Source organism: Protopterus annectens, chromosome 2.part0, assembly GCF_019279795.1.
Source record: "Protopterus annectens isolate FY-2018-M chromosome 2.part0, PAN1.0, whole genome shotgun sequence".
Classification (NCBI taxonomy): domain Eukaryota; kingdom Metazoa; phylum Chordata; order Ceratodontiformes; family Protopteridae; genus Protopterus; species Protopterus annectens.
In genome coordinates, this window is record NC_056728.1 from 394891281 (window position 1) to 394915266 (window position 23986).

The 23986-nt window shown below is 41.2% G+C and overlaps 1 protein-coding gene across 1 annotated transcript in view; it reads left to right on the forward strand.

Annotated features, from left to right (window-relative positions):
* The window catches only part of LOC122793101 (annexin A1-like), a 401547-nt gene that overhangs the window by 325940 nt on the left and 51621 nt on the right, over positions 1 to 23986 (forward strand). The window contains exon 11 of the mRNA XM_044060832.1: positions 14613 to 14671. Coding sequence (XP_043916767.1) covers positions 14613 to 14671 — 59 coding nt within the window. The remainder of the gene's footprint in view (positions 1 to 14612; positions 14672 to 23986) is intronic.

Consider the following 23986-nt stretch of genomic DNA (forward strand, 5'->3'; position numbering starts at 1 on the left):
AGTGTGTAGGAAGTGTTAAGGACCAAAACCTCACCCAAACTCACCTATGTGATGGCTTTTTTGCTGTTATATATAACCAGCAGTGGCCAAATAGTCATTTAATTGGGGGGCGGTGTGGGCAAACTATCATATTATTAAATGTGAAGGGGTGCAGATAGTCAGGAAAAATTAGCAGATAAAAAGGTACTAAAAAGAGTGTTTACCACTTTCTAATTTCAGTTTACTAAGTAACTTCAGGATATTCTAGAGGACTGAGGGTGAAAAGTCATGCCCTAAGGAAATGGGGAACATTTTCATGATGAGAATGGATACTGTCCCTGAATTTTTGTTAAAAGTAATTACCTCCAAATTTGTGAAATGGTCGTCTCTGTAGTAAAAAGTTAAGTGATGTACAGTTTGATAAGGGTTGAGAAGACTCTGGACACTTGTTGTTAAATCTATAGTGCTAGTGAATGCTTATGATGTGCCATTTCATCTGCAGGTCCATTGGGGTGGTGAAAACTAAGTGTAGTGCAGGTGCAGGTGGGATAACATTTGTGTCAAATGATGGGCCTTTTACTTTCAGTTGTATAATTAGTGTGCTACCTTAGGGGAGAGTAGGGCAGATTATTTAGGGTTTCTATAACCATTGCTATTCTTTTTTTTTTTTAATCAAATATTTTATTGAATTAAGAAAGTGAAAGTTTTAGCAGTAAGATATTATGGATACAATTTTTGAACGTAAAAGAATAATGAAATAGACACACTACAACTATATACACTATTTACAGAGGCCCAAAAGTAATAAAATTATAAAACAGTAGCCAAAGGTTTGCATAATAAGCATCAGATAATTCGGAAAGAGTTGGTCTTTATGAAAAGTTTCAATGAGAAAAGAAACCTTTATCCAAGCATTATTAACAAAATTTCTTAGATTTATTCTCACTTTCATTTTGGTTTCTCTGGAAATCACTTCTTCAAGGAGGGTCAGGAAGTCTTCTATAGTTGGACAGGTGGTGGACTTCCATTCTCTTGGTATACATTTTCTAGCAATCGCTAGTTTTGTCATTAAGAAGTATGAGTTGGCATTGCTCATTACCAAATTTTCATGAACATTAAAGAATATTATTGATTTAAGAGAAAAAATATCTGTAAATGCTTTAAAAAAAAACTTCAGTATTATCCCAAAACTGTTTCAAACTGGCACATTCATAAAAAAATGTGGATCCAATCTGCTTTACACGGGGAACAGCATCTCCAACAAATAATGTTGTCAGTTTTATTAAATTTTGCAACCCCTCAAAAGGCTCTGTGCAGGAACATCCATGTAAAAATACTCCCAATACTGTCCCCAGGATGTTAATTTTATAGAAGATAATAATTTGGATTTCTCGAGTGAAGTATAATTGAGAGAGAGAAACCCTTATTTATTGAGTTCCAATGTTAAATTATTTTACAAAAAATGCATCACATATGCGAACATTTTGCTTTTTTCTTCCTGCCCTTACACCAACAAGAAAATAATACCTAACAGAAGTAATGCTTGCAAAAAGTGCACCACAAAAACAGAACTACTCTGTAACATTGCAGTATTATTGGCACGATTAATAAATGGCGTGATAACAGAACTGGGCAGATGTTTCACTAGTCCCATTTAGGAATGGTTGCATTTTTTTTCTCTGTGGTTTCTCTGTTAATGAACGTATGGTCACTTGTCCACTCAGTATCAGTGTCAATACAAACGCTTACATAGTTCGGTGAATAGCAACAAGTGAATGGCTTTATGAAGAAAACTAAAGTCTAAGGCTGTACTATTGTACATTGCTATGTCTATATGCAGTTTGAATTCATCTCGTCACCAGCCACCCTCTTGAGTAAGAAGAAACTACCACAGTTTTACACGTACAAGTCAGGTGTTTTTGCAGTACCTACCGTACTTTTCAGCTGCCCTGAATTTTGTACAATGTCCATGATTTGCCTCATATTTTTGCCTTATCCTTCATCATTTAGCTAATACTGCCAGACAGAGATTCATACTTCTGATTATTCAGACAGTGCATGTTGCTGCAAAACCCATTGTTCTTTTAAAATTTTAATTGAATACGAGAGTCTTTTAAATTGTCTGTTATGTTGCCCACCCCCCACCCCCATTACCACTGGCTTCACACACAATTCTTCAGAATAAGATTTGAAATGTATCACTACTTACAAAAATATCTCAACACCTGGGCCACAACGTCTTTGAGGAAAGGGGGAACTTTTGACAAGCTGTCCCTCATTGTGAAAGTTTGCTCCCTTTTGTTTTTAATAATATGAAAATCAAAGTATTGTTCTGAATAGTTTGATTATAGACAATACAAATGATGTCTTTCATTGCTGAATGCCTGCCAACCTAAAATGATAAATACAGGGAAGGTGGCACAAACGTGCAAGAAAGTCGGCGATAATGGGTAAAATACGAAATACCTACCATATGATGTAAAATAAAAGGATAACTACATATCCTGTTCAAAGGTTTACTTCTGTAATGTTATCAGAGAAAGAGTAAAACAATACCTTTGGATTTTGGCACGGTGAGCAAGAAAACTGATAATGTGACATTGTTCAATCTCGCCGTTCATTCTTACTGATGGGTTCGGAGCCAATCCTTGGCTCCGACTCAGCCAACTGCAAAAGCTCAAGGTCTTCAACCAGCTTGAGGACAACTCCCTATCCCATGATGCACCCTGATCTTCCCCCAGATCTTGCTTGCCGCTGCAATTTGATCATATGTTCACCAGCTCTGGCCAGTGAATATCTTTATTTTTCTGATAAATAGTTTTAAATAGCTTAGCTTGTTAGTTAGTGATGTAGGTAGTTAGTTTAGAGTGTAAAATCTATAGTTAAATTACATATATAATATAGTTAGTTATTACTGGCCATCTTTTTAGGCCTTTTTCCTCCCTATTTCTAGCTCAGTTTGTGAAGTCTGTAGTTAACGTACTGAGATATTAGTGGCAGTGTTTTTAGGCCTTTACTCTCTTTATCTTTAGAATCATATTGAGTGTGGGTTTATATTAAAGTAGAGCCCTTCTTTTTCACAGGGCACATAGTTTAACTTATTGTGAACTTATACTAATGTTAATAAATTGATATTGGTGGCTGTGTTTTTAAGCCTTTTTTTCTCCTACATTAAAGTCTCCCATTTTACAAACGGTGGCTTCATCACATTCTTCACGGTCCTCAAGTAGACTGTCTGATTTGGATGTGTATCGAGTGGTGAAGAAGCTTCTACAGATACCGGCACTGGCAAAAATTTTATCGGCACCGACCCTGGGCGTTTCAGAACCGACTTTAGTTCCCCCAACATCTTCTGTTCCTCCTCTGATGTGCATGGAAGTTTTGGAGCTGGAGAGCGTGGAACTGATGATCATGGAACCCTCGGGACCGACACCTACTCTAGGCTTTTTGGCACTGACTTCCCTGATGTCTTCGATGCTGACCAAAGGATCTCGGAGCTGACAATCACCGGTCGGGTCTGGGGAGGATAGTAGGACCAACTTGTCTGTGCCGGCTTTACCTCTTGGGGCTTCGGCTCGAGTAAGTTCGGCCCCGACCTCTGGCTCAGAGCGCTCCATACCAGTGTAGACAGTTTCCATTGAATCTTCTGATCTGGATTTTTCTCGTCTGGACCGAGGGGCCTTCGAGGCTGTGAGGAGGGCCTTGTTTGCCCCAACAACCACTCCATCAGTTCCGGCAGCTCCTTCCCTGAAAGTGTCTGCCTCTTCATCACATGCTCCATTAAAGTGTAGAGATCCTGAGCCTCAGGAAGCCCCATTGGGTGAGCCATGTTTTTCCAAGACCTCTCCAGAAGCACCACTGAAGAGGTGCCTAGGAAGTGACTTTGCAAGAGAAAGCGTCCAGATATCTCCTTTGCAGATATCTTAGAAATTCTTAAACAGAAGGGTAACTGGAAATCCCTTCACCTTTCTAATGATGTCAGTCCTCCTGAAGGCTTTTGGGTCTCAACCCGCCACCTCGTGGGTGTCTCCACCCTTTGATAAGTTGCTTGAATTACTCACTCGAAGGGCATGGGAGTCCCCAGACACCACAGAGCCTATACCCAGGAGGCCTAATAAATTTATAACTAACCCTCAAGATAGACCTTATCTTACTAGAGTACCTGTTGATGCTATGGTTGTGGCAGCAGCCACCAAGAATGAATTATCAATTCATCTGCTCATTCTCCTAATAGAGAATCCAGGATCATGGACAGGTATGGGAAGCATATGTTTAGTTCAGCGGCCTTTGTCCTTCGATCGCTGAACTACATCACACATTTCACTAGATTACAAAGGGAGCTCCTGAAGGAGCTAGGAGACACCCTGCAGGGTTCAGTAGCTGCAGAGGTTTCAGACAAGGTAACTTCCCAGTTCTCCACTCTTAATTCGATTGTGAACTCGTCCATGCATCTGTTATCATATACAGAGCAGTGGGTACAGGAATCACTCTCAGGAGACATTCCTGGATGTGCTTATGTTCCTTTGTGGAACCTTTTAAGTCTTCCTTCATTAACATCCCCTTTGACGGTTCATCCCTGGAGTATGTTTTACTACCCCAAATAGACCTTACCCCAAAGGGAGGGGAGGTGGAAAGATATGGTTCCGTAAATCTCCAGGATCTTTCCAGAACACTTGTGGTTTAACCCCATCTGGAGGCAGAGGAGGGGGTAATAACGGAAGACATCACCCACGTGGCAGAGGGGGTCCACAGAACGAAGGTGACAGATCAGTTCTTTGACAATCCCTATCAGCCCCCCTGAAAGGACGCCCAACTGTTCATCTCTGGAGGCAGTCGGGGGGGTGCCTATCTTTGTACCTAGACACTTGGCTAAAATAACAAAAGACATCTGTGTACAAAGCATAATATCCAGAGGATACTCTATTCCCTTTGCAACTCCACCCCTCTAAGTAAAGAAAATCCCAGACATTCCACCCAGTCACAGGGACCAAACAGCCTTAGAGGTCCAAAGTTTTCTGGAGAAGAGTCATCCAGCCAGTACCAGCAGACCAGAGAGGATCTGGAACTTACTCAAGGTTCTTTGTAGTTCCAAAGGAAACGGGGGACTGGAGACCTATTCTGGACCTAAGTAGACAAAACAAGTCAGTAAAAAAGACAAAGTTCTGGATGGTCATGCTTCAGTCAGTACTCCATTTTCTGGGGAAAGACAATTGGATGTGCTCTATAGATCTTCAGGATGCGTACTACCACATATAGATGGACAGGCCATCCAGGGATTATCTATGCTTCTGGCTGGAAGCCAGCCATTATCAGTTTTGCACTATGCCTTTGGTCTCACTACAGCCCCCAGAGTGTTCACCAAATGTATGGCAGTAGTCTCTGCTCACCTGAGATGTTTTGGATTCCAGGTGTTTCCATATCTAGATAACTGGCTCCTCACTGCCACCACCAAGCATCAACTTCTTCATGCGAGGGAAACAATCTTACACCTATGCAATCAATGGAGTATTACCATCAACTCAGAAAAATCTGCCTTATCACCATTGCAACAGGACCGTCTTTATAGGAGCAGAACTAAACACAGTTTGAATGACATTAAGTCTGCGTCCAGAAAGTGTTTGTGTCTCACGAAAACAAATAAATATTATACTTGCTTCCAAGGACAAAAGCCCTAGTCTCAATGGTACTCAACTTGCTAGGCTCAATGGCGGCAGTGATCATTGCCATTCCCCCATTCCCCTCACTCGCATGCACATGCGAGTTCTACAATGGCTGATATTCTCTCAATGGTCCTTTCAGGAACTCCCAATGTCACACCAAATCATCATAACGAATATGTGCAAGAAGGACCTTCAATGGTGGCTGACATCTCAACAGGTAACTTGGGGCCATTCATTTGTTCTTCCCAATAGCCACGGTGACCGTGGACACTTCCTTGATAGGGTGAGGGGGCATTATCAGGCAAGAACAGCCCAAGGCACGTGGAAGAAACACGTGACTCATCTGCATGTAAATCTTCTGGAGATCAGAGCAGTACTTCTAGCATTGCAGTCCTTTCAAGATTATCTACCTCCGAGAACAATTGCAATTCAGACAGACATGTCAATGGTCTGGTATATAAACAAACAAGGAGGAACCAAATCTTACCTCCTGTGTCGAGAGGTGCTAAGAGTATGGCAGTGGGTAATCTCCACCCAGCGCTTTCTGATAGCCATGCACATCCCGGGGAGATCCAGTGTGATAGCAGACAAGCTAAGCAGGGCAATTCTTTTGCCTCACGAGTGGTCCCTAAATAAACAAGTAGTGGAATGGATATTCCACAGATGGGGCCAGCCTTATTGCAATCTCTTTGCAACCCCAACAAACACGAAATGCAGCAGCTACTTTGCCCTGATCCCCCTGCTGGGGAATGCCCCAAGGAATGCACTGGTGCACAATTGGCCCCTGGGTCTCCTTTATGCCTTTCCCCCCTTCCCTCTGATACCCAAAGTATTACAGAAAGAAAATATCTGGGAAGGACCATAATCTTAATAGCCCCTTACTGGCCTCAGCAAATTTGGTTTCCCTTCCTCCAGCCGCATCTCTTGGAAGAACACTGGATCCTGGATGTAGTTCCAGATCTGCTGACCCATTCATCGGGGGCCCTTCATCCTTATCTTCATTCCCTCAAACTGACAGCTTGGCTGCCCCAATTCCAACAATAGCCAGGATTTACAACCTCTCAGCAGAGGCCCAACATATTAGAACACCCTCTCATAAATCCTCCACCAGAAAGTTATATCTTAGCAAATGGAAGAGATTTTCTCTATGGCCATCTCGGAATGATGTTGAGCCCTACCTAGCTCCAATCCCATCTATACTGGAATTTCTGACTAAACTTTTCGACGAAGGAGCTGCTGCAGCCACCATCAGTTCAATTAGCAGCAATCTCAAACTTTCATTTTTGCTTCCAAGGTTCTAATGTTATGTCACATTAACTCTCTAAAGCCTTTCTTAAAGGTACCATTCATTTGAGACCACCAACCAGAGCTCCAGCCATGCCATGGAATCTAAATTTTGTTCTCTCCAGAATTATATTACCTCCTTTCGAACCAGCCTCGTCCTGTCTTTTGAAATTCCTTTCGTGGAAGACTATATTTTTGATAGTTATTCCTTCTGCTTAGAGGATTTCTGAGTTGCAGGCCTTGACCATCAAACCTCCTTATCTGATTTTCCATAATGACAGAGTTTCATTTAGAACTAATCCATCCTTTTTTACCAAAAGTTTGTTCAGAGACAAATCTTAACCAATCCATTGAGTTGCCCATTTTCTTTCCTAAATACACAAATAAGATGGAATACATGCTGCACAAACTTGATGTTCATAGACGACTCCAATTTTATCTAGATAGAACGAAACAATTCACATCGACAGATCAGGAGTCAAAAAAGGGTGCCCCAGTGACAAAATAAACCTTATCAAGATGATTATCAGATTGCATTTCCTTCATTTATAGTTCAGAGAATGCTTCCTTACAACAGAAAATAAAGGCCCACTCCACTAGAGCTGTTTCAACCTCATCAGCCTTTTCTGCAAGGTTACCATTAGATTCTATTTGTGCAGCAGCTACCTCGTCAAGACCTCATACCTTGTATCTCTCATTACAAAGTAGACAAGGCCTCCAGGGACAGGACGTCCTTTGGTTCCACAGTTCTGAGGAATATTCTTCCGTGAGCCACCCGAGAAAGGTGGTGCTTGGGATGCTGCCCATCAGTAAGAATGATCGGCGAGATAGAACAACTTCACATAAAGAAGTTCTGTACTCACCATAATGTTCCATGTGAGTTGTTCATCTCGCCTTCATTCTTGCGTCCCACCCTTCAACCCCCATCCAGTCTACTTGAGGTCAGTCATCTTTATTATATGGTTCATTGTCTCTTATCCAGCTCTCAGAGTGGCATTTTAATACTAGTAGGTAGTTAGTTGGCAGTAAACAAGATCTGAGGGGAAGGTCAGGGTGCATCATGGGATAGGGAGTTGGCTACAAGCTGGTTGAAGACCTTGAGCTTTTGCAGTTGACCGAGTCGGAGCTGAAGATCGGCTCCGAACCCATCAGTAAGAATGAAGGTGAGATGAACAACTCGCATGGGACGTTATAGTGAGTACATAACTTCTTTTTAGTGGCCACAATAACTGTATCCATCCATTTTCTCAACCAGATTTATTAATTCTAGGGTCTTGGGTCTTGCATCCTATCCCAATGAGTACAAGTCATGATTCACCCTTTGATAGAATGCATGATCATTTCATTGAATGCCTTCTCACATATCAACTCTTATATAAGCCTAGGGCAAATTTAGCATCACAAATTTATTTGCAGCTTATGTTTGAAGTATGGGAGGAAAATCCACACTGGCACAAAAACATGCATGCCACACACAGCAGACACCCACTCTGAGACTTAAACTGGAGAATTATGTAAGTCAACACTAAGTTCCCCCTTCTAGTGTGGTGCAGTAATTACTCAAAATGCAACCACTATTGTGTGAGGAGAATAGATTGTTCATAAAAAAAAATTAACATTTCCTATATCAGAAGCAATTAATGAAGCATTCTTGTTTGCTTGCATCGTTTAGTAACATGTTTTGCACATCTAGTTAAAGGTAGACCACTGTAAAAACTGTTGAGTCAGATAAATCTTTGTAAATAGATACTTCTTGAATTAGGTTGCCTCATAAGTGTTTCAGTGAACCACACACACTCTGTGTTATTTTCATTAGCGGAAGCTCACAATAAACTGCCCACTACACCATTATGTACTGTTATACATTCTGCTCCATTACTTGATGCATCTAACGCACAAGGGACGTTATGTCCTGTCATGTACCAATTTTCAAGTAGTCTAGAGACACCATTCAAGTTTGGAGCAGGATTTTCCCAAGTTTTATTGGCGTGAGATGCTTCTGCATGTTGAAGCAGAACCATTCTCAAATATTTCTTCTGATGATTATAACGAGAGAGTGGGATTTGATTGGTTCATCGATAGATAGATTGGCTGATTTGGTGACCAGGTAAGAGTGCTGATTTTAATGGGGTCCTTCTGGTGTGTTTTCATGACTAATATAATAATTTTAGCCAACTTAAGACAGTAAATATGAAAGAAAATCCCCAAAAGAATTGTGTATCTTACCAAGCAGACATAGCATGTTTAATCACATATAAATTAATATCCTATTTCAAAAATTTTAGAAGCAAAAATATAAAACACTAATCCTGGGTTAAAGATGGGATAATGCCCTTTGCCCTCATGTAGGGTGGCTTTGCCCCTTGCAATCTCCTTGCATAATACAAACTTTTTTTAGTAACTTTCATGAAAATGTTCTGCTTAATCAGACTTGGTTAACAGTATGAATAGCATGGAAAACTGATGTGGTCAGTTATCTGATTTAACAATAACTACCAAACCCCCCAAATGCCCTAGTGATAGTAATTCTTGTCTAGTTGAAGGTCTTTGATGCTATAAGCTATGTTGTACTTTTACAGACTAACCCTAGAAGGTATGTTACCTTTGCCCCTATGTTCAAAAGCTATATTGCCAGTAGGACCTAGTCAGAAAAGAGGTTAGAAACAAATACATATCATAAACCAGTCTCTGCAGATTTGTGTCAGAGCTGAGCAGTGCAACCCTTTCTGTTTAACAATTTTATCATTCCAGTGTAACAAAATGTTAGCAAAGTTGGGTTCTATGTTATGCATCTGACCTGGTGGTCACATAGGTTCATAGGTAGGTACTAGGCTATCTGCCCAAGGGCCTACGTAAGCCTAGCCAGCAAGGTTCCACAGCTTACACCACCCAAGAAAGTTATTTTCCTGTGCCACTGTCCAGCAGAGACACAGAAGTGATCCCTGGGGTGTATTTCCTATTTTCCATCCACTCATCAAGATTCTTCTTGAAGAGTGCTAATGAAGAACTTTGCTTGACATAGATGAGTAGCTTGTTCCAGAGTATAGGAATTATCTGGGACACGTATCTATCCCTCCAGCGTGTCCTGTTTTTATTGTGGTGACAAGGTTTAGGTCCCTAGAGCATGTAGCTCGGAGGGATTGGAATTTCTTTAGATGTAGCATGTCCAACAGCTGTGAGTTTGACATAGCTTTATATGTTAGGCAGAGATCACCTCGGAGTAGGCGATATGCTATGGAGTAAAGCTGGAGTTTTTTGAGGCAGTCAGTGTAGGGCATTTGTTTGAGGCCAGTAATCCTCTTTGTGAGGTACTTTCCCAAAGGGGCGTTGTACTCTATAATGGGTCTAATGAGTGATGAGTAGAGGGTAACGATGACCTCTTTTTCCTGGATGAGAACCCTTTTATGATGAGGTGTGCCACGTAGAAGGACTTCCTGACTACTGTGGCGATGTGACTATCAAAGGAGAGACTACTGTCCACCTGTGTCCCAATGCCTCTTATCACGCATTCGGTGTTGAGTAGATTGCTGCCTATGTGGTAGTCCATGGGTACAGAGTTTTTACCAAAGGGGATGACACTGCACTTTTTGGCATTGAGCTTGAGGCCATGGCTCTGACACCAGGCATCTGTCTCAGTGAGGCCCTTCTGTAGGATGTCCACATCATTTGGGGACTTGACTATGGCTCCTAGTTTGCAGTCATCTGCAAACGTCTTTAGCCAGAGGCCTTCTGTGTTAGCCTGTACTTCAGAGAAGTAGATACCAAACAGGAGAGGTCCCAGGACGGAACGCTGTGGTACTCCACTTGTCACTGCTTTGAGGTCAGATTTGGAGTCTGCAACTTTTACAGTGTGGGTTCTGTCAGTGAGCCAGTTGGCAACCCATCTTGTGATGTAGGGATTTATACCTAGTTTAGTGAGTTTAGCTATAATTCCAGAATGGGGGATGGTGTTGAAAGCCTTGGCAAGGTCAAGATAGGCTGTGTGAACCACCTTACCCTCATCCACGGCTTTGGTGACTGCCTCAAAGAAGTCAATCAGATTCAGGAGGCATGATCTGCCTTTCACAAACCCGAACTGGGTGGGATCCAGAGTTTGGAGGTTACCAATGTCTTTGTATGAGTTCCATGATGATACTTTCCATGGCCTTGTAGGCCAGGCTTGTCAGGCTAATAGGTCGATAGTTCCCGGGATCAGTGGTGGCTCCCCCTTTGTGGAGTGGGATAACTGTTATTGTACGCCATTCAGTGGGCACAAAGCCTGATGTGAGGCTATTATTGAACATGGTGCTTAATTGGGGTGCCAGTTTGTTCTGAAGTTCGTGTAAAACGTAGCCTGGGATGTTGTCCGGTCCCATGGATGCTGTGTTTTTGAGAGTGTGCATCTTTTACCTGCGTAGTTGTGATTACAGGGACTCTGCGTTCTTCCTGTATAGATATGGGCCCTTTAGGGGGTGAGAGGGGGTCAAGTTAGCACTGAACATATCTGCCACGATGTTGGCAATATTAGTTGGTTCTGTAATTTTCATGCCTTTGTGCTGTAACTCAGAGCAGATCTGGGTGTTGCCATCTAGATTCTTGACATAGCCATAGAATGCTCTTTTAGCTTTGGCTTTATGTACGTTTCAGTGTGTGTGTGGCCTATACATTTTTCTTATGTTTAGTCTTATTCTGGTTTTACAATCATTATGAATGAGCCTTAGAAATGGTGTGAACTTAATTCCTTTATAATAACACTGTTCCTTGTGATTGCACATACCTGTGAATTTCCACACATTAGGTTTGGTTATTCAGAGTATTTTGTTTATTTTTTTATCTAAATCATCATTTTTTCCTGTCTACTTTCTCTGTAAAAGGACTTCTCATTTCTACCTGATGTTGAGCATGTCTATGCCACAGTTTCATTTCTGTCCAGTGCAGCAGGGTGTTACTAGATCTTCACTGGTCCTTGATGTTGCTTTGTATGAAAAAGTAAAACAAAGATACTCTGTGTATTTTGTGGGTAAGGGATTTTGCAAGAAGCCAAGTGTAAGGTATAGAGAGGATTGCACCTCTCCAGATTTCATATTCTCCCTTCCAGTAGGTTTAAGTAGCTGGGAGAAAAATTAATGTTGTAAAAGAAAGTAGCGCTTGGGCTTCACTATACTGTGCAGTTGTGCTACCTGCTTTAGGCCATAAGCAGGATAGGTGGGAAAATAGGGAAGTCTATCCATCTAAAACCCCTTTTCCCATTTTTGCACATGGTGTTATAGTGTCACTTCAATTGTGATGATCTAGAAACAAGGTTTACTCTGCCATGTGGCTAGCCCTGTCGTGGTAGTTCTTCCATAGCACACTTGTACAACACTCACATTTATGGCCAATTTAGAGTATCCAATCCACTTAACACTTGTCTTTGGAATGTGAGAGGAAACTGGAGCACCAGGAGGAAACCCACATGAATACAGGGAGGGCAAGCAGACTATGCACCCCAGCCAAGAATTCAACCAGTAAACCTCTTGCTGTGAGGTGACAATGCTATCCATTGTGCCACTCTAGCACCCTGGAAAATGGGGAAGTCTGGGGCAGTAATCCAGCAAGACTTTGTTTTGGTCATAACTTACGCTGTGGATGTTGAACCTACAGAGTAGGTGTATTGGGTTTGTAAATAGTTAAATTGATTTCATTTCTTGGACCATTTTCAACCACGATGCAGGCCTTAAGGGCACGGGTATATATAATATATATAAATAGTTAGAATATCCAGTCATCTAACATGCTTTTGGCAGGTGCATAGAAACTGAAACTACAGAAGAGACAGAAACCTTCAAAGACTCATGTAAAGCTTGCAGACTCCACAGTGACCATATCTAAAGAACAGGATTGAATGAGTGATGTGGAACAGAAAATGTAACCAATAAGCCAACATGCTGACACAGAGAAGGTAGAATCTGAGCAGACTGCGCCCAGTGCAGAGTTGTATACTAGGTTTTGCACAGAAGCAGGCTGTACTTCATAGGATTTATCATTTTTTTTTATTTCCAGAGGCACAGTCCCATCCTACTTGGGATCCATGGCAAAAACCTAGTATATGTAAAAGGATAGCACACCAAACACTATAATGAAAGGATCAAATATGTCCGTAGACGTTAGAACAAAATGGTCAAGTACCTTTGAATCTCCCTTTCATTGTGTTCTTAATTCTGGTTATCATTAGAGGAAATAGTTATGACTTTGTATAAACATATTAACATTTGCAGAAATGCATGACTACTTTTTATTTTTTACTTTCAGTTTCTTAAATTTAGAAAAATGTTAAAAGGTTATGGAATTTAAGAAATCTACCATAAAAAACTTACACTACCAAGATTTTAAGTTAAGCTTGTATAAGCACAATACCTTCACTCAACACGTGATGCCTATGGTTCTCATTCTGTTATACTTTCATAATCTAACAACTGTGCAATATACAGTCGTAAACTGCAAGATCCCTGTCCAGCTATCGTACCTCATGCAACTCTTTTGTGGAGGTACATGAGCAGCAATAAGGGGCAGGCAAATTCCCCCGACACATCCACCATTGATTCTTAAATATTGTCATTTCATGTCTGCATACTATCAGGGAAAAGTGGATACTTTGTTTTTCTTGCAGAATCATATATTAGCTTTTCTCTAAGGTCATACAGCCTAGGAGATTGGGTTGGTCTGGTGTAATATAGTTTTATCATTGTAAAATATTTTCAATATCCATTGATATTTTTTTTCATTTCTGTTTATAGTTATGCTGATAACGTTGCACTGCATAGTATTAAAAAAAATAAGACGTATCAGAATGCAACATCTAGCTGGTGGACCCTAAAAATAACCGAGTGTAAACACACAAAAAAGACACATAACATAGGCATTCTAGTCAGAGATAGTAAACACTTTTAGCTTCTACTGTTCAGTTTTGCGCAATTTGTTCTTTTAGAGTTGGAAATTCCTGTGTGCTAAGGTGTAACAGTTGTCACTGGAGTGCAGTCTTTTGTTCGTAGGTTCATAGGTAAGTACTAGGCTATCGGCCCAAGGGCCTAAGTAAGCCTAGCGAACAAAGTTGCCTGGCTTATGCCACCCAGTAAAGTTATTTTCCTGGGCCCCTAGTTGTAAATGCTCTTAAGTTCCCTCCAGTAAGGTGTGCTCACCAGGAATATAATGGTGATTTTTCTACTTGTTCTGACATACTGTTTTTTACTATACCATTACTCTTTGTGCTGATCATGTGAAATATACATTATCAGCTGGTAATTTAGTGTGAACTGGGACTTTACAGAACACTGCCATATGCATAGTGGTTGATATGTTATAGCACTGAGAGCAGAACAGATGAACACGCCTTAAAACAGACAAACTGGAAGCTTTTTGGAGTCCTGTAGAGTCATCTGACTGGGCTAATGAGATTTTGAAAAGAAGCACAATAAAATCTATTTGAAAGAGAGAAAGGGACATGTAAAATACTAAGCAAACAAGGGAAAAAAGTGATTCATTTTGACTGATGGAAAACTGAAATGTAATGTGTATGACTTACCAGAATTAATCAGAACATGAATATAGTAGGCAGTGGGTAATGGAACAAAATTTGACAGTTCTGTATTTTAAGAAGTGATAAATATGCTTATCTTCAGATTGTTGAATCCTCTGTTTAATGTTTGGTCTAACATTGTCCTTTTTTCATAGTGAAAGTTGCACAGAATAAGCCAGCTTTCTTTGCTGAGGAGATGTTTAAAGCAATGAAGGTACGTGCCTGCTAAATGTATTGTCCATGAAGAAGTGTCAGTGTGTTGTAAAGAGCTGTGCTAAGTATTTGATATCTTTATGGCGGAGTGCACACTGTTGGTGACGCCACAGTGCTACACTAAGTGCTGTACTGACTCAGTGTGTTCTAAAGAGCTGTGCTACGTATTTGATATCTTTATGGCGGAGTGCGCACTGTTGGTGACGCCACAGTGCTACACTAAGTGCTGTACTGACATCCTTTTCTGTATCTACACTGTGCTGTATCCTTATGTAGATGTGATGCTAATTTCAGTACCCAAAATATCATCTCGCTTGTTTCTTGCACAATGCATAGACCAAACAGGCAGATCCTAAATGCTTTATCCCATGCATGGGTCCCCTCAAGTGGTCTATGGTTTCTAAGCAGAAACTATCCAAATTAGCAGCAAAGTAGCTTTTGTTAAGCCTCCAATAGAAACGTCTAGATGGGCCCATCTATGACCCTTTTACCAGGGCAGATGTAACTACAGCAGCCTTTTAAGAATGTATCAACAAGGATTATGAGACAGCTACACAGACAAATGTGAATACCCTTTTTATGCAGTACAAGGTAAATCTCCAGGAAAAGAGCAGGGTAGGCTTTGCTACTGCTGTTCTCTCCAATTGAGCTGCTGTAATGTTTTTCCCATGAATAAGGTATTAAACTGTAATGGTGACTGTTACAATAAGCAAAGTACAGTATGACTGCACTCAGCACTACAATAGTGGGTGGACTGCCACCCACCTTCCCCTTTTTTTCTGGGAATGCCAGCATTCTCCTGAGTAGGCGAAGGTGAAAAGAGAAAGAGGAGGCAAGGCAAGCATCAAAATCAAAAAGACAGCGTGTCACTATGCCTCCAAGATGAACCTCAGCTTAAAGACCACTAAATATTGTTTTTTCAGGCACCACATCCCATAGGAAATCAGCCATTTTATTCTCTGTCAACTTTACAAAATTGGACTTGGGGCCATTTATTTTTTGGCCCCTGCAACAGAGCAAATTTGCTAATGGCCATCATGCAGCTTAAAAAGAGAAATGAAAAAAAAAACTGAAGATGGCATTGGCTGCTGTCTGTGCATCAACCAGTGTCTCAGACTGGAGGAGGATGTGAGTGCCGTATGAGGGAACATCCTAAACTTTTGAAAATCGGAATGTAGAATGTGCATCCACTTTGGCTAATTCATGAATAGGAAATCATACTGCAGTAGTGACCTTCATCTGTGGGTATAGACCGTATATTTACACAATTTTCCCTTTTTCTGGTAAATCTATTTCATATGCTGTAGTCAAGAGATAGCCTGACCACTTTTACACTGTCCAGGATTCTCACAAGTACCCATACAAGAGTCCTACACCAGATTTTGCTGTGGAGTCTTTACTTCCTTCACCCTTTCTTGCCCCCCAGTGACCAGCAGAGTAGGATATTTCATTGCTTTGGGAATGGTGTATATATGGCAGTGGTTCTAGACTTTAGGCTTTGAAATTGCCACACAGTCAATGGCATATCAAGGTGATCTCCTTAAGAACTTTAGTAGTAAAAATGTGGTTATGATTCAGTTGATGCAGTCCTGTGGCAACTGCCATGGGCTCGGTATAAGATATTAGGGAAGTGTAATAGTGTATTCTGATTCTGTGGATTCAGTTCCCACAGTTAACCTATATATTCACTTTAACAAGTATTATTTTTAAATTTGAAGTGAAGCAATATTGGCTTTTATGTTATGTTGTTACCTTAATCTGTACTATCTTTAAAAGTATATGTGGAATATGTGCATATTCCAAGGATTACTTGTAACAATTCACAGTCGAGTGGCCTCCGCCAAACATCCTCTGGTCATCTACTGGAGAAAGGATTAAAGGGCATGAGAAGGCATGACACCTGTTTAATAATTTAATAATTGTAATAATTTTGTAAGACTTTTAAAAATGTTTAAGATTCTGCCACCAAATAATCCGGTCCTGTTATTCAACCAGACTCTGGAATGGACTGCCCATACATGTCAGGCAGAGCGCCTTTTTGGCCCTCTTCAAAAGGAACCTTGATGATTGGATGGGAGATAGGAAATTCACCCTGGGGATCACGTCAGTCGCCCTGCTAGACAGACGTTTAGGGAAGTAAATACTGTGGGAAGAAATAGCCAGGGAATTGTTATGGCTAGGCTTGTGTAGGCCCTAGGGTCGATAGCCTAGTACCAACCTATGAACCTATAAGACATGCCTGGCTGATGATCCAAACCCTGCCAGAGTGTGTGAAGTTGCAGATTTTTAAGGTTACATTAGAAAAAAATCTGTGCTTTGGACTCCCTGTTGGTGAAGTGCTCAAGAAAGTGAGGGGGGAAAAAGTGAAGATAGCCAGTCATTGAAACAGTCCCTCACTGTTACAGGTGTTAGCAGGCAAGGAGTTGGCCCAACCTTTACCAACAAGACAAAAGTAAACAGACTAGAAGGAAAAAGGTCCAGCATAAAAGGGTGACAGTGAAACCAAAAAGGGAAAGCCTTAGAGCCTCTAGGATCACTCATCTGCTAGGAACAGCCATCACTAGACCATGCTCCTCCCATTCCCCTCCCCTTACCCAAATTTGACCCCCACTCCTTAGAAATACTGCCTCTCCTCTTAAACTTGAGAGATTACAAGATAGGAAGCCAACTGCCATTCTTCTCGCACCAATGGAAGAACATCACACAGGACAACTGTGTCCTACAGGCAAAAGCACAGGGACAGATTACACTTCCTTACAAAACAACATTTTCGGGGATTTTACCAGTCCCAAATGATCAAAAGAGCCTAGTGATGCCCTTGTTGGAGAAAGTGTTACTTCAGAGAGTCACAGAAAGAGCCTTTGAAAAGGCAAAAAGGCACAGACTTCTATTCAGAATTGTTCCTAATGCTGAGGAAGGATAACCAATTCCTAAATGTTCCAAACTTCAGAATGCTCAGCCTACAGGTTCTTCCTCTTCATTTGTTTGTAATAGTCACCCTGGAACTCAAGCATGCTACAACATTTCCCCATTCACTTGGATCATATGTGTGTGTTCAGGTCTGAGGCAGGAGGATTTTATTACCAGTTTACCTCTTTGCCCTTTAAGTTGTCTACTGCTGTCATGCTCTATAAAATGTTCTGAATCCAGTAATGCTAAAAATGTTCTGAATCCAGTAATGCTAAATTGCATAGCCTATCTACCCATATCTACTCCCATCTAGCCAACTGCTTGAAGGTGGAGTGAGTGCTGCAGTTCCCCTTTAATTATTTAGACTCTAGAAGTGCTCATCATACTGTTCACTGTTGTAGAATTCTTCACATTAGAGACTTCAGACGCAGAAAACCTGATGCTCTGCCTGACTTTTGAACTTGTAGCCCTCCACCTTCTAGGCCAGTGCTGCCCTACAACCTGAATGTCAACAGGTAGGTTGTATAACAGGGAAATCTACGTATAGCATGTTTAGTTATTTCTTGCTGCAGTTTATAAGAAAATCAATTTGTATCTCTCAGAAAATTAACAAGTCTGTCTTCTCAGCCTAGCATCCAGAGTGGAGAGGTAAGTACCACACTAGGAAAATATTGGACTTTTTGTGCATGCTTTTATGTGTAGCAATCTTTCAACCTTCAGGGCCCCTAGGGACAGGACAGTCATCTCTTGCCCTCATTGCACCCTGTTTAACAAGAAGGCTATAAAATGGGGAGTGAAATTTCTGCAAGAGCAATTCCTAAACAAGCTAGGGCAAGAAAAACATGAAGGTGGTTCTGTCTGGTGCCCATTTATGTCACAGATGCCTTGACATTGGTAAGACCGAAGACCACCAGGCCTGGAAAGGGGGAGATGACATTTATGGTGTTTGGGCTACCTGTCAGATGTCATTTATGGGGTTTGGGCTACCTGTCACATTTCTTTGGGAAAGAATCCCAAGACTCAGTAGATCAGCAGTGAATATACTGAAATTACTTTTATGGTAAGTTTCTATACCTCTGTACTTTTGCCTCCCAGTGTTCTAGCCTATGTCCTGGAATAGAGGAGAGAGAATTCCACACTTCCTTGATGTGCATAGGCAGTTGAGATTCTACCAAGACTGAGCAAAAGAAAACAGAAAAACAAAGCAGTTATTTGTATCCATTTCAAAGGGTTATGAAGAAAAGGCCCGTCTGCAAGCAGACCATCTCTGAATACTTAACCCATTGCATTTGTTTCTGTTACTCATTTTATGGTAAGATACCCAGGGCAAGTAAAGGTCTATTGTTCTAATGGCATAGCAACTGCCAGTGCTTTCCATGTGGGTCATCACTCCATCTGTTTAGATGAAGCAGTCTGACACTCATTTACTAAGCATTATAACATGGACATTACCTCTAGAGCAAGGGCAGGATTTACCATTGCCATTCTGGAAAGGTTACTCCAGCCAACACATCATCAGGACCATATAAACCACTGATCCATGAGCTGTAGAAATCTTCCCAGATGTGTAGGCTGTTGCAGCAGTGAAATGCTTTATTCAATACTCCACAGAAAACTCTGATGAAGTCACTTTGTTGAGACGAAAACGCAGTTTGGTTAATGGCGTTCATGTTATGTGTATGGGATTTTTCTGTGGAGTATTGAATAAAGCCTTTGACATCACCTTGGAACGTTTCTCCTTCAGTTTTGGCACTTTACAGTGTTTTCTTGGTTTCTTTTGGTGTGCCATTTCTTCTTTTTTACTGGTATTGCAGCAGTGAACCATATGAAGAATATAGTATAGTTGCATTATGCACGTACCATAATTGTATTGTGTTACTATTGCCCACCTTCCACCCTTCACCTTTCTATCCTGTGGGCGTACACAAGGAGGGAGTGTGATACAAAGTCCCCATGTATGCCTCCTCCTCAATTTCTCCTATATTTTGGAGAAGCAGCTTTGTTAGCAGGGGCAGAACCTATTGGTTTACCATCCTTTTTTTCTTGTCTACCCTGATCTGTTTGTCAGGCACTAGCTCCTGGTAAATGACAAGACAAGAAACAAACTTGGGGCATGTAGATGTCTCTTTTGTACCACAAATGTGCTGACATCCAGGAGAAAGGGCTTCTGTCAAGCCTAGCTGAGAAAGGGAACTAAGCCCTGGAAATGAGTATGAACATTGGTCTTTCTGCAGCAGAAGTCCCAAATATGCTAGCTACTGCAAAAGTGAACATACTGTAACATTGATAATGATGATAAGTAGTCTTCCTAAGATGAACCTAACCTTCTCAAAGATGGCAAAATTCCTAGGGGCCAAACCTGGAATTAGCCAGCCAGAAGGCCTTCTACCCCCTAGGGCCAGCTGGAATCTCAGGTAGATAAGTTTCACCAAATCTTCCAGAAGCAGTCAACCACCGCAAAAGAGTACCGTCATACTCTGGAGTATGTGGTATCTACTAATTTGATGGTATCCCTACCAAGGCTGTATCTGACAAAACCATAGTAATGTCTCAGGGATACCTAGAGTCAGCTAAGTAAGCCTCTGGAGAGGATGAGTTGTATACTGCATTGCCTCGAGCAGAAATTAGAATGGTGGGTGCAGCTGATACAAAGGAACATTGAGGTTCCCTTCAAAGAAGTCCCAGTCAAATATTGACCACAATTGCCTCAAATGTCAGTCTTTGGGGAACCCAGACAGCATAGCTCAAGGTTCAGGGCATATCACACAGCAGATAGTGCAAGAAGCACAACAGTATAAGAGAAAAAGTAATGATGGCAATGATTCAGGCCTTCAGGGCTTTTGACCACAGGTTTAGTCAGGGGCCCTATAGTAGAAGACAGCACTGTGATGTGGTACATGGAGGGATCTATTTGTATCCACTATGCAAACTGCCAGTAATGACTTGAGAGACAATCTTAGATTCAGGTGTGTAGCTAACACTTCCTATGTTCTGTCCCAACAAAATTCTTTCTGCGATAATCTCAGTAGATCAGAGACGCATTCTCTGAGTGAATGCCTGACCAAGACATTTTTCTTCAATTAATTCACAAAGCAGCCATACCATAAATAGATCTTTTTGATTCTCTGACAATAGACTGCTGGAAATGTCTGCTCCAAAGCACCACACAGCGGCTTGTATAGTGGATGCTTCTCCTTCATCTACGCATGTTATTTGCTTATCCTCTGATCCCAGTACTTCACCAAGAAAATACAGCAATCAGGGAAGGAAGAAGCCAAAGATATTAATGTAACCTTTCTTGCCCAGGCAGCATTGGTTCTCCCTTCTTTCTAGAGATGACAAAAAAGGAACTGTTCATTCTGTCTCAGCATTTGGACTTCTTTGCTCATCTGAAGGGGTCCCCTATTTGTCCATATCTGTGGACAGTCAGAGTAATAGCTTGGAGGATTCAACACTCCTACTGTTTAGGAATCTTTCCACGGAGAATGTGTTGAATTATCCTATCATCAGGAAATCTTACCTAGCTAAGTGGAAGAAATTTTCCCTGTGGTGCAAAATGAGGAATCAAGACCATTTTTAGGAGCAGTCCTTAAATTCTGAAATACCTGCAAGAGTTGTACAGATTAGGGCTGACACACAGTGAAGAGTCACCCTTCATACATTTCACCTTGCTTCCCTATGGTCAACTGTCATATTTATTACCAGCTGAGAGGTATCTTAAGAGAGTGTTACATCTGAAGCCACTGAACAAAGATAGTTCTGCTCTATGGGACTCAAATTTTGTCCTCTAACAACTCACAGAATCCCCTTTGAAACCTACAGCAGTAGCACCCCTCGCATTTTATTCAAGGAAAGTACCCCATTGCACCATTATACCATTTAGGAAAATATCTGAACTACAAGTACTGATGTTGAGAGACATTCATCACAAAGGAAGATTATCCTTATACAATCCATCTTTTTTTGCTCATGGTTGTCAGATCTTTCTTGATACCAGTCTATCCAGTTGCCAGTGTTCTTTATACTCACACGCACACACACGCATGCACGCGCGCACACACGCGCACACACACGCACACACACGCACACACACACACACACACACACAGATGCACGCACACACAAACACAGTTAAAGACAAAGGATTTTTGCTCTTACTAGATATTCATGGGCAAATGAGATGCAAGCTGGACAGTACAAATGTTGTATGTAAGGCTTAGATCAGCTTGCTTTTATCTTTTGCATTTATAAAAGAAGGTAGGCTAGTTTCCAAGCAGACCATACTAAAATGGCAAGTACATTGCATTTATTTTGATTATATGGCTCATGGCAAATAAATGAATAAATAAAAGGGCATGTAAGATAATATGCTACTAGGGGCACAGCAGCTCAGCTACTATTGCATTTTTACGAGTGGTGGGCATACAAACCGTACCAGAGGAACAACTTGATCCTCTCTTCACACCTTTTTCAATGCATTGTAAGCTTGGCTTCACCTCCAGAATCGGAGTAGGATTTATCACGATCATTCTGCAAGGAAGTTTGCAAACCACTACATGAAAAAAGTATGCTCCACCATATTCTGATAAAATATGTGAATTTTCTTACTGGCTATTACTACCGCAGAAGTGAGCTCTGGGACGAAGACAGTAAAGTTGTCCAAGGAATTTAACATAATAAAATATGTTCAGGTAGCATCAATGTTGCACTCATATTTCCCTCCCACCTTACCTTTCTTGGGATAACCCTAGTGTAGGATAAGTACTTGGGATCCCATTCATTCCATCACAGGACCTGTAGACTCCAGAGTTTGGGATGAACTCTGGCAGAGCCATGGTACCTAAGGTCCATTTACCCCTGTGGCAGGAATATCCAGGAGTTGAGTGATGATGGGTCCTCTTGCTAGAAAGCAGCACACTGGGAGTTGGATAAAAAGTCCCTACCCTTTTCTACACAGACAAGAAAGAGCCAAATAAGTTGCAGGTGGACATCCTCTTTTTATACCTGAAATGCACTGTCATTCTACAGATGCAGGCGTCCACCTGGCCAGGACTTTTTTGCAGTTGTTTAAGTTATTACTACTACAGTTTTTAACCTACTCAGACATGTAAAGTTCCTTACACAATTGCACTTTTCTTGTACTATACAGACCCTACACATGACGTGATTTAAAAAAAAAAATTAAAGATATTGATGGACTCTATGCAGTGTTTTACTACACTAATCTGTGTTGCTGTACTGGTTAGGTCTATACAGTATTTTAACTGAATGCTTGGTGTGTTTTCATTTCAATCTAATCAAAGTATGTGTTTGGGATGTTTTGGAGAGCAGCATTTCATGCTTTTCGTATGTAACACCTAGGTCCACGCAGGTGCTTAATACATTTATGATAGAGCTAGTGACATTATGTATATATGTATATGAACAGCTTCCATCTCTGTCAGAGCAGAATCAAATATTTGTATCTACTTGCTAGTGATATACTGTCAGTAAAGATGGAGTGCTAATTACCAAGATCTGAACATACTGACGGGAATTTACTCCCAAAATAAAGCAGTTTTTTTTTTTTCTTTCCGTCCTAAAAAGTGTTTCATGCACTAAAGCAATATAGGTGTTTAGTCTTAATCCCTTGCAATTATGGCTCATATGGTTGTCAGTGGAAGTAAAATTACCTAAATGCATGGTCCTAACACAATTGTTTTTCAGTATGTTGCAGGCAAAATAGTTTTATCGTCCATAGTCTATACAAACAACTGAATGCGATATACAAGTTGTTACATAGTATACTATTTTTAAAACATTGGATACTTGTCAGATGTTGCTTGCATTTGTATTATGAAAATTTGAAGAAATCCACAAATTACTTTTTTCTGCAATGGTTGATTGATCATCAAGACAGCTCTGAATGCCCCAGTGCCTCCACCTGCAAGTCCTATCTCAATGGACCCCACATCAGAATGATCACCTCAGGAAGAGTCCTGGAGCAAGAAAATACCCTCATCCTTGTGCAGGCTTCAAGGGTTAGAGTCTCATCCTTGCAAGCAGGTGAGATGAGCTCAGGGATGAGCCATCCATTATCCATCCAATGAAAGACTTTTCTGGTGGCCTAACTACACACCACCTTCCACATGCTGACACTATTCCTAGATATAGATTGTGATGGCCTGTTAGAGGGCAACATTGTGTGTATGTCCCACTCCTGGCCCCATAGGGTGTCGATGCCTATTCAGCCCCCTCTGCCCCCAGCCTGATGTCAATACTTCTAAGCATCAGCTTCTGCCAGGGATCACAAACTGACAAACAGCACTGCCCCTCCTTCCAAGGTAAGCATGCATACCCCGCCCCCATCAGTCTGTTACGTATCTGAGGAGTTAGTCATACTCTGGTCACCTGGGCTGTAGTCAAG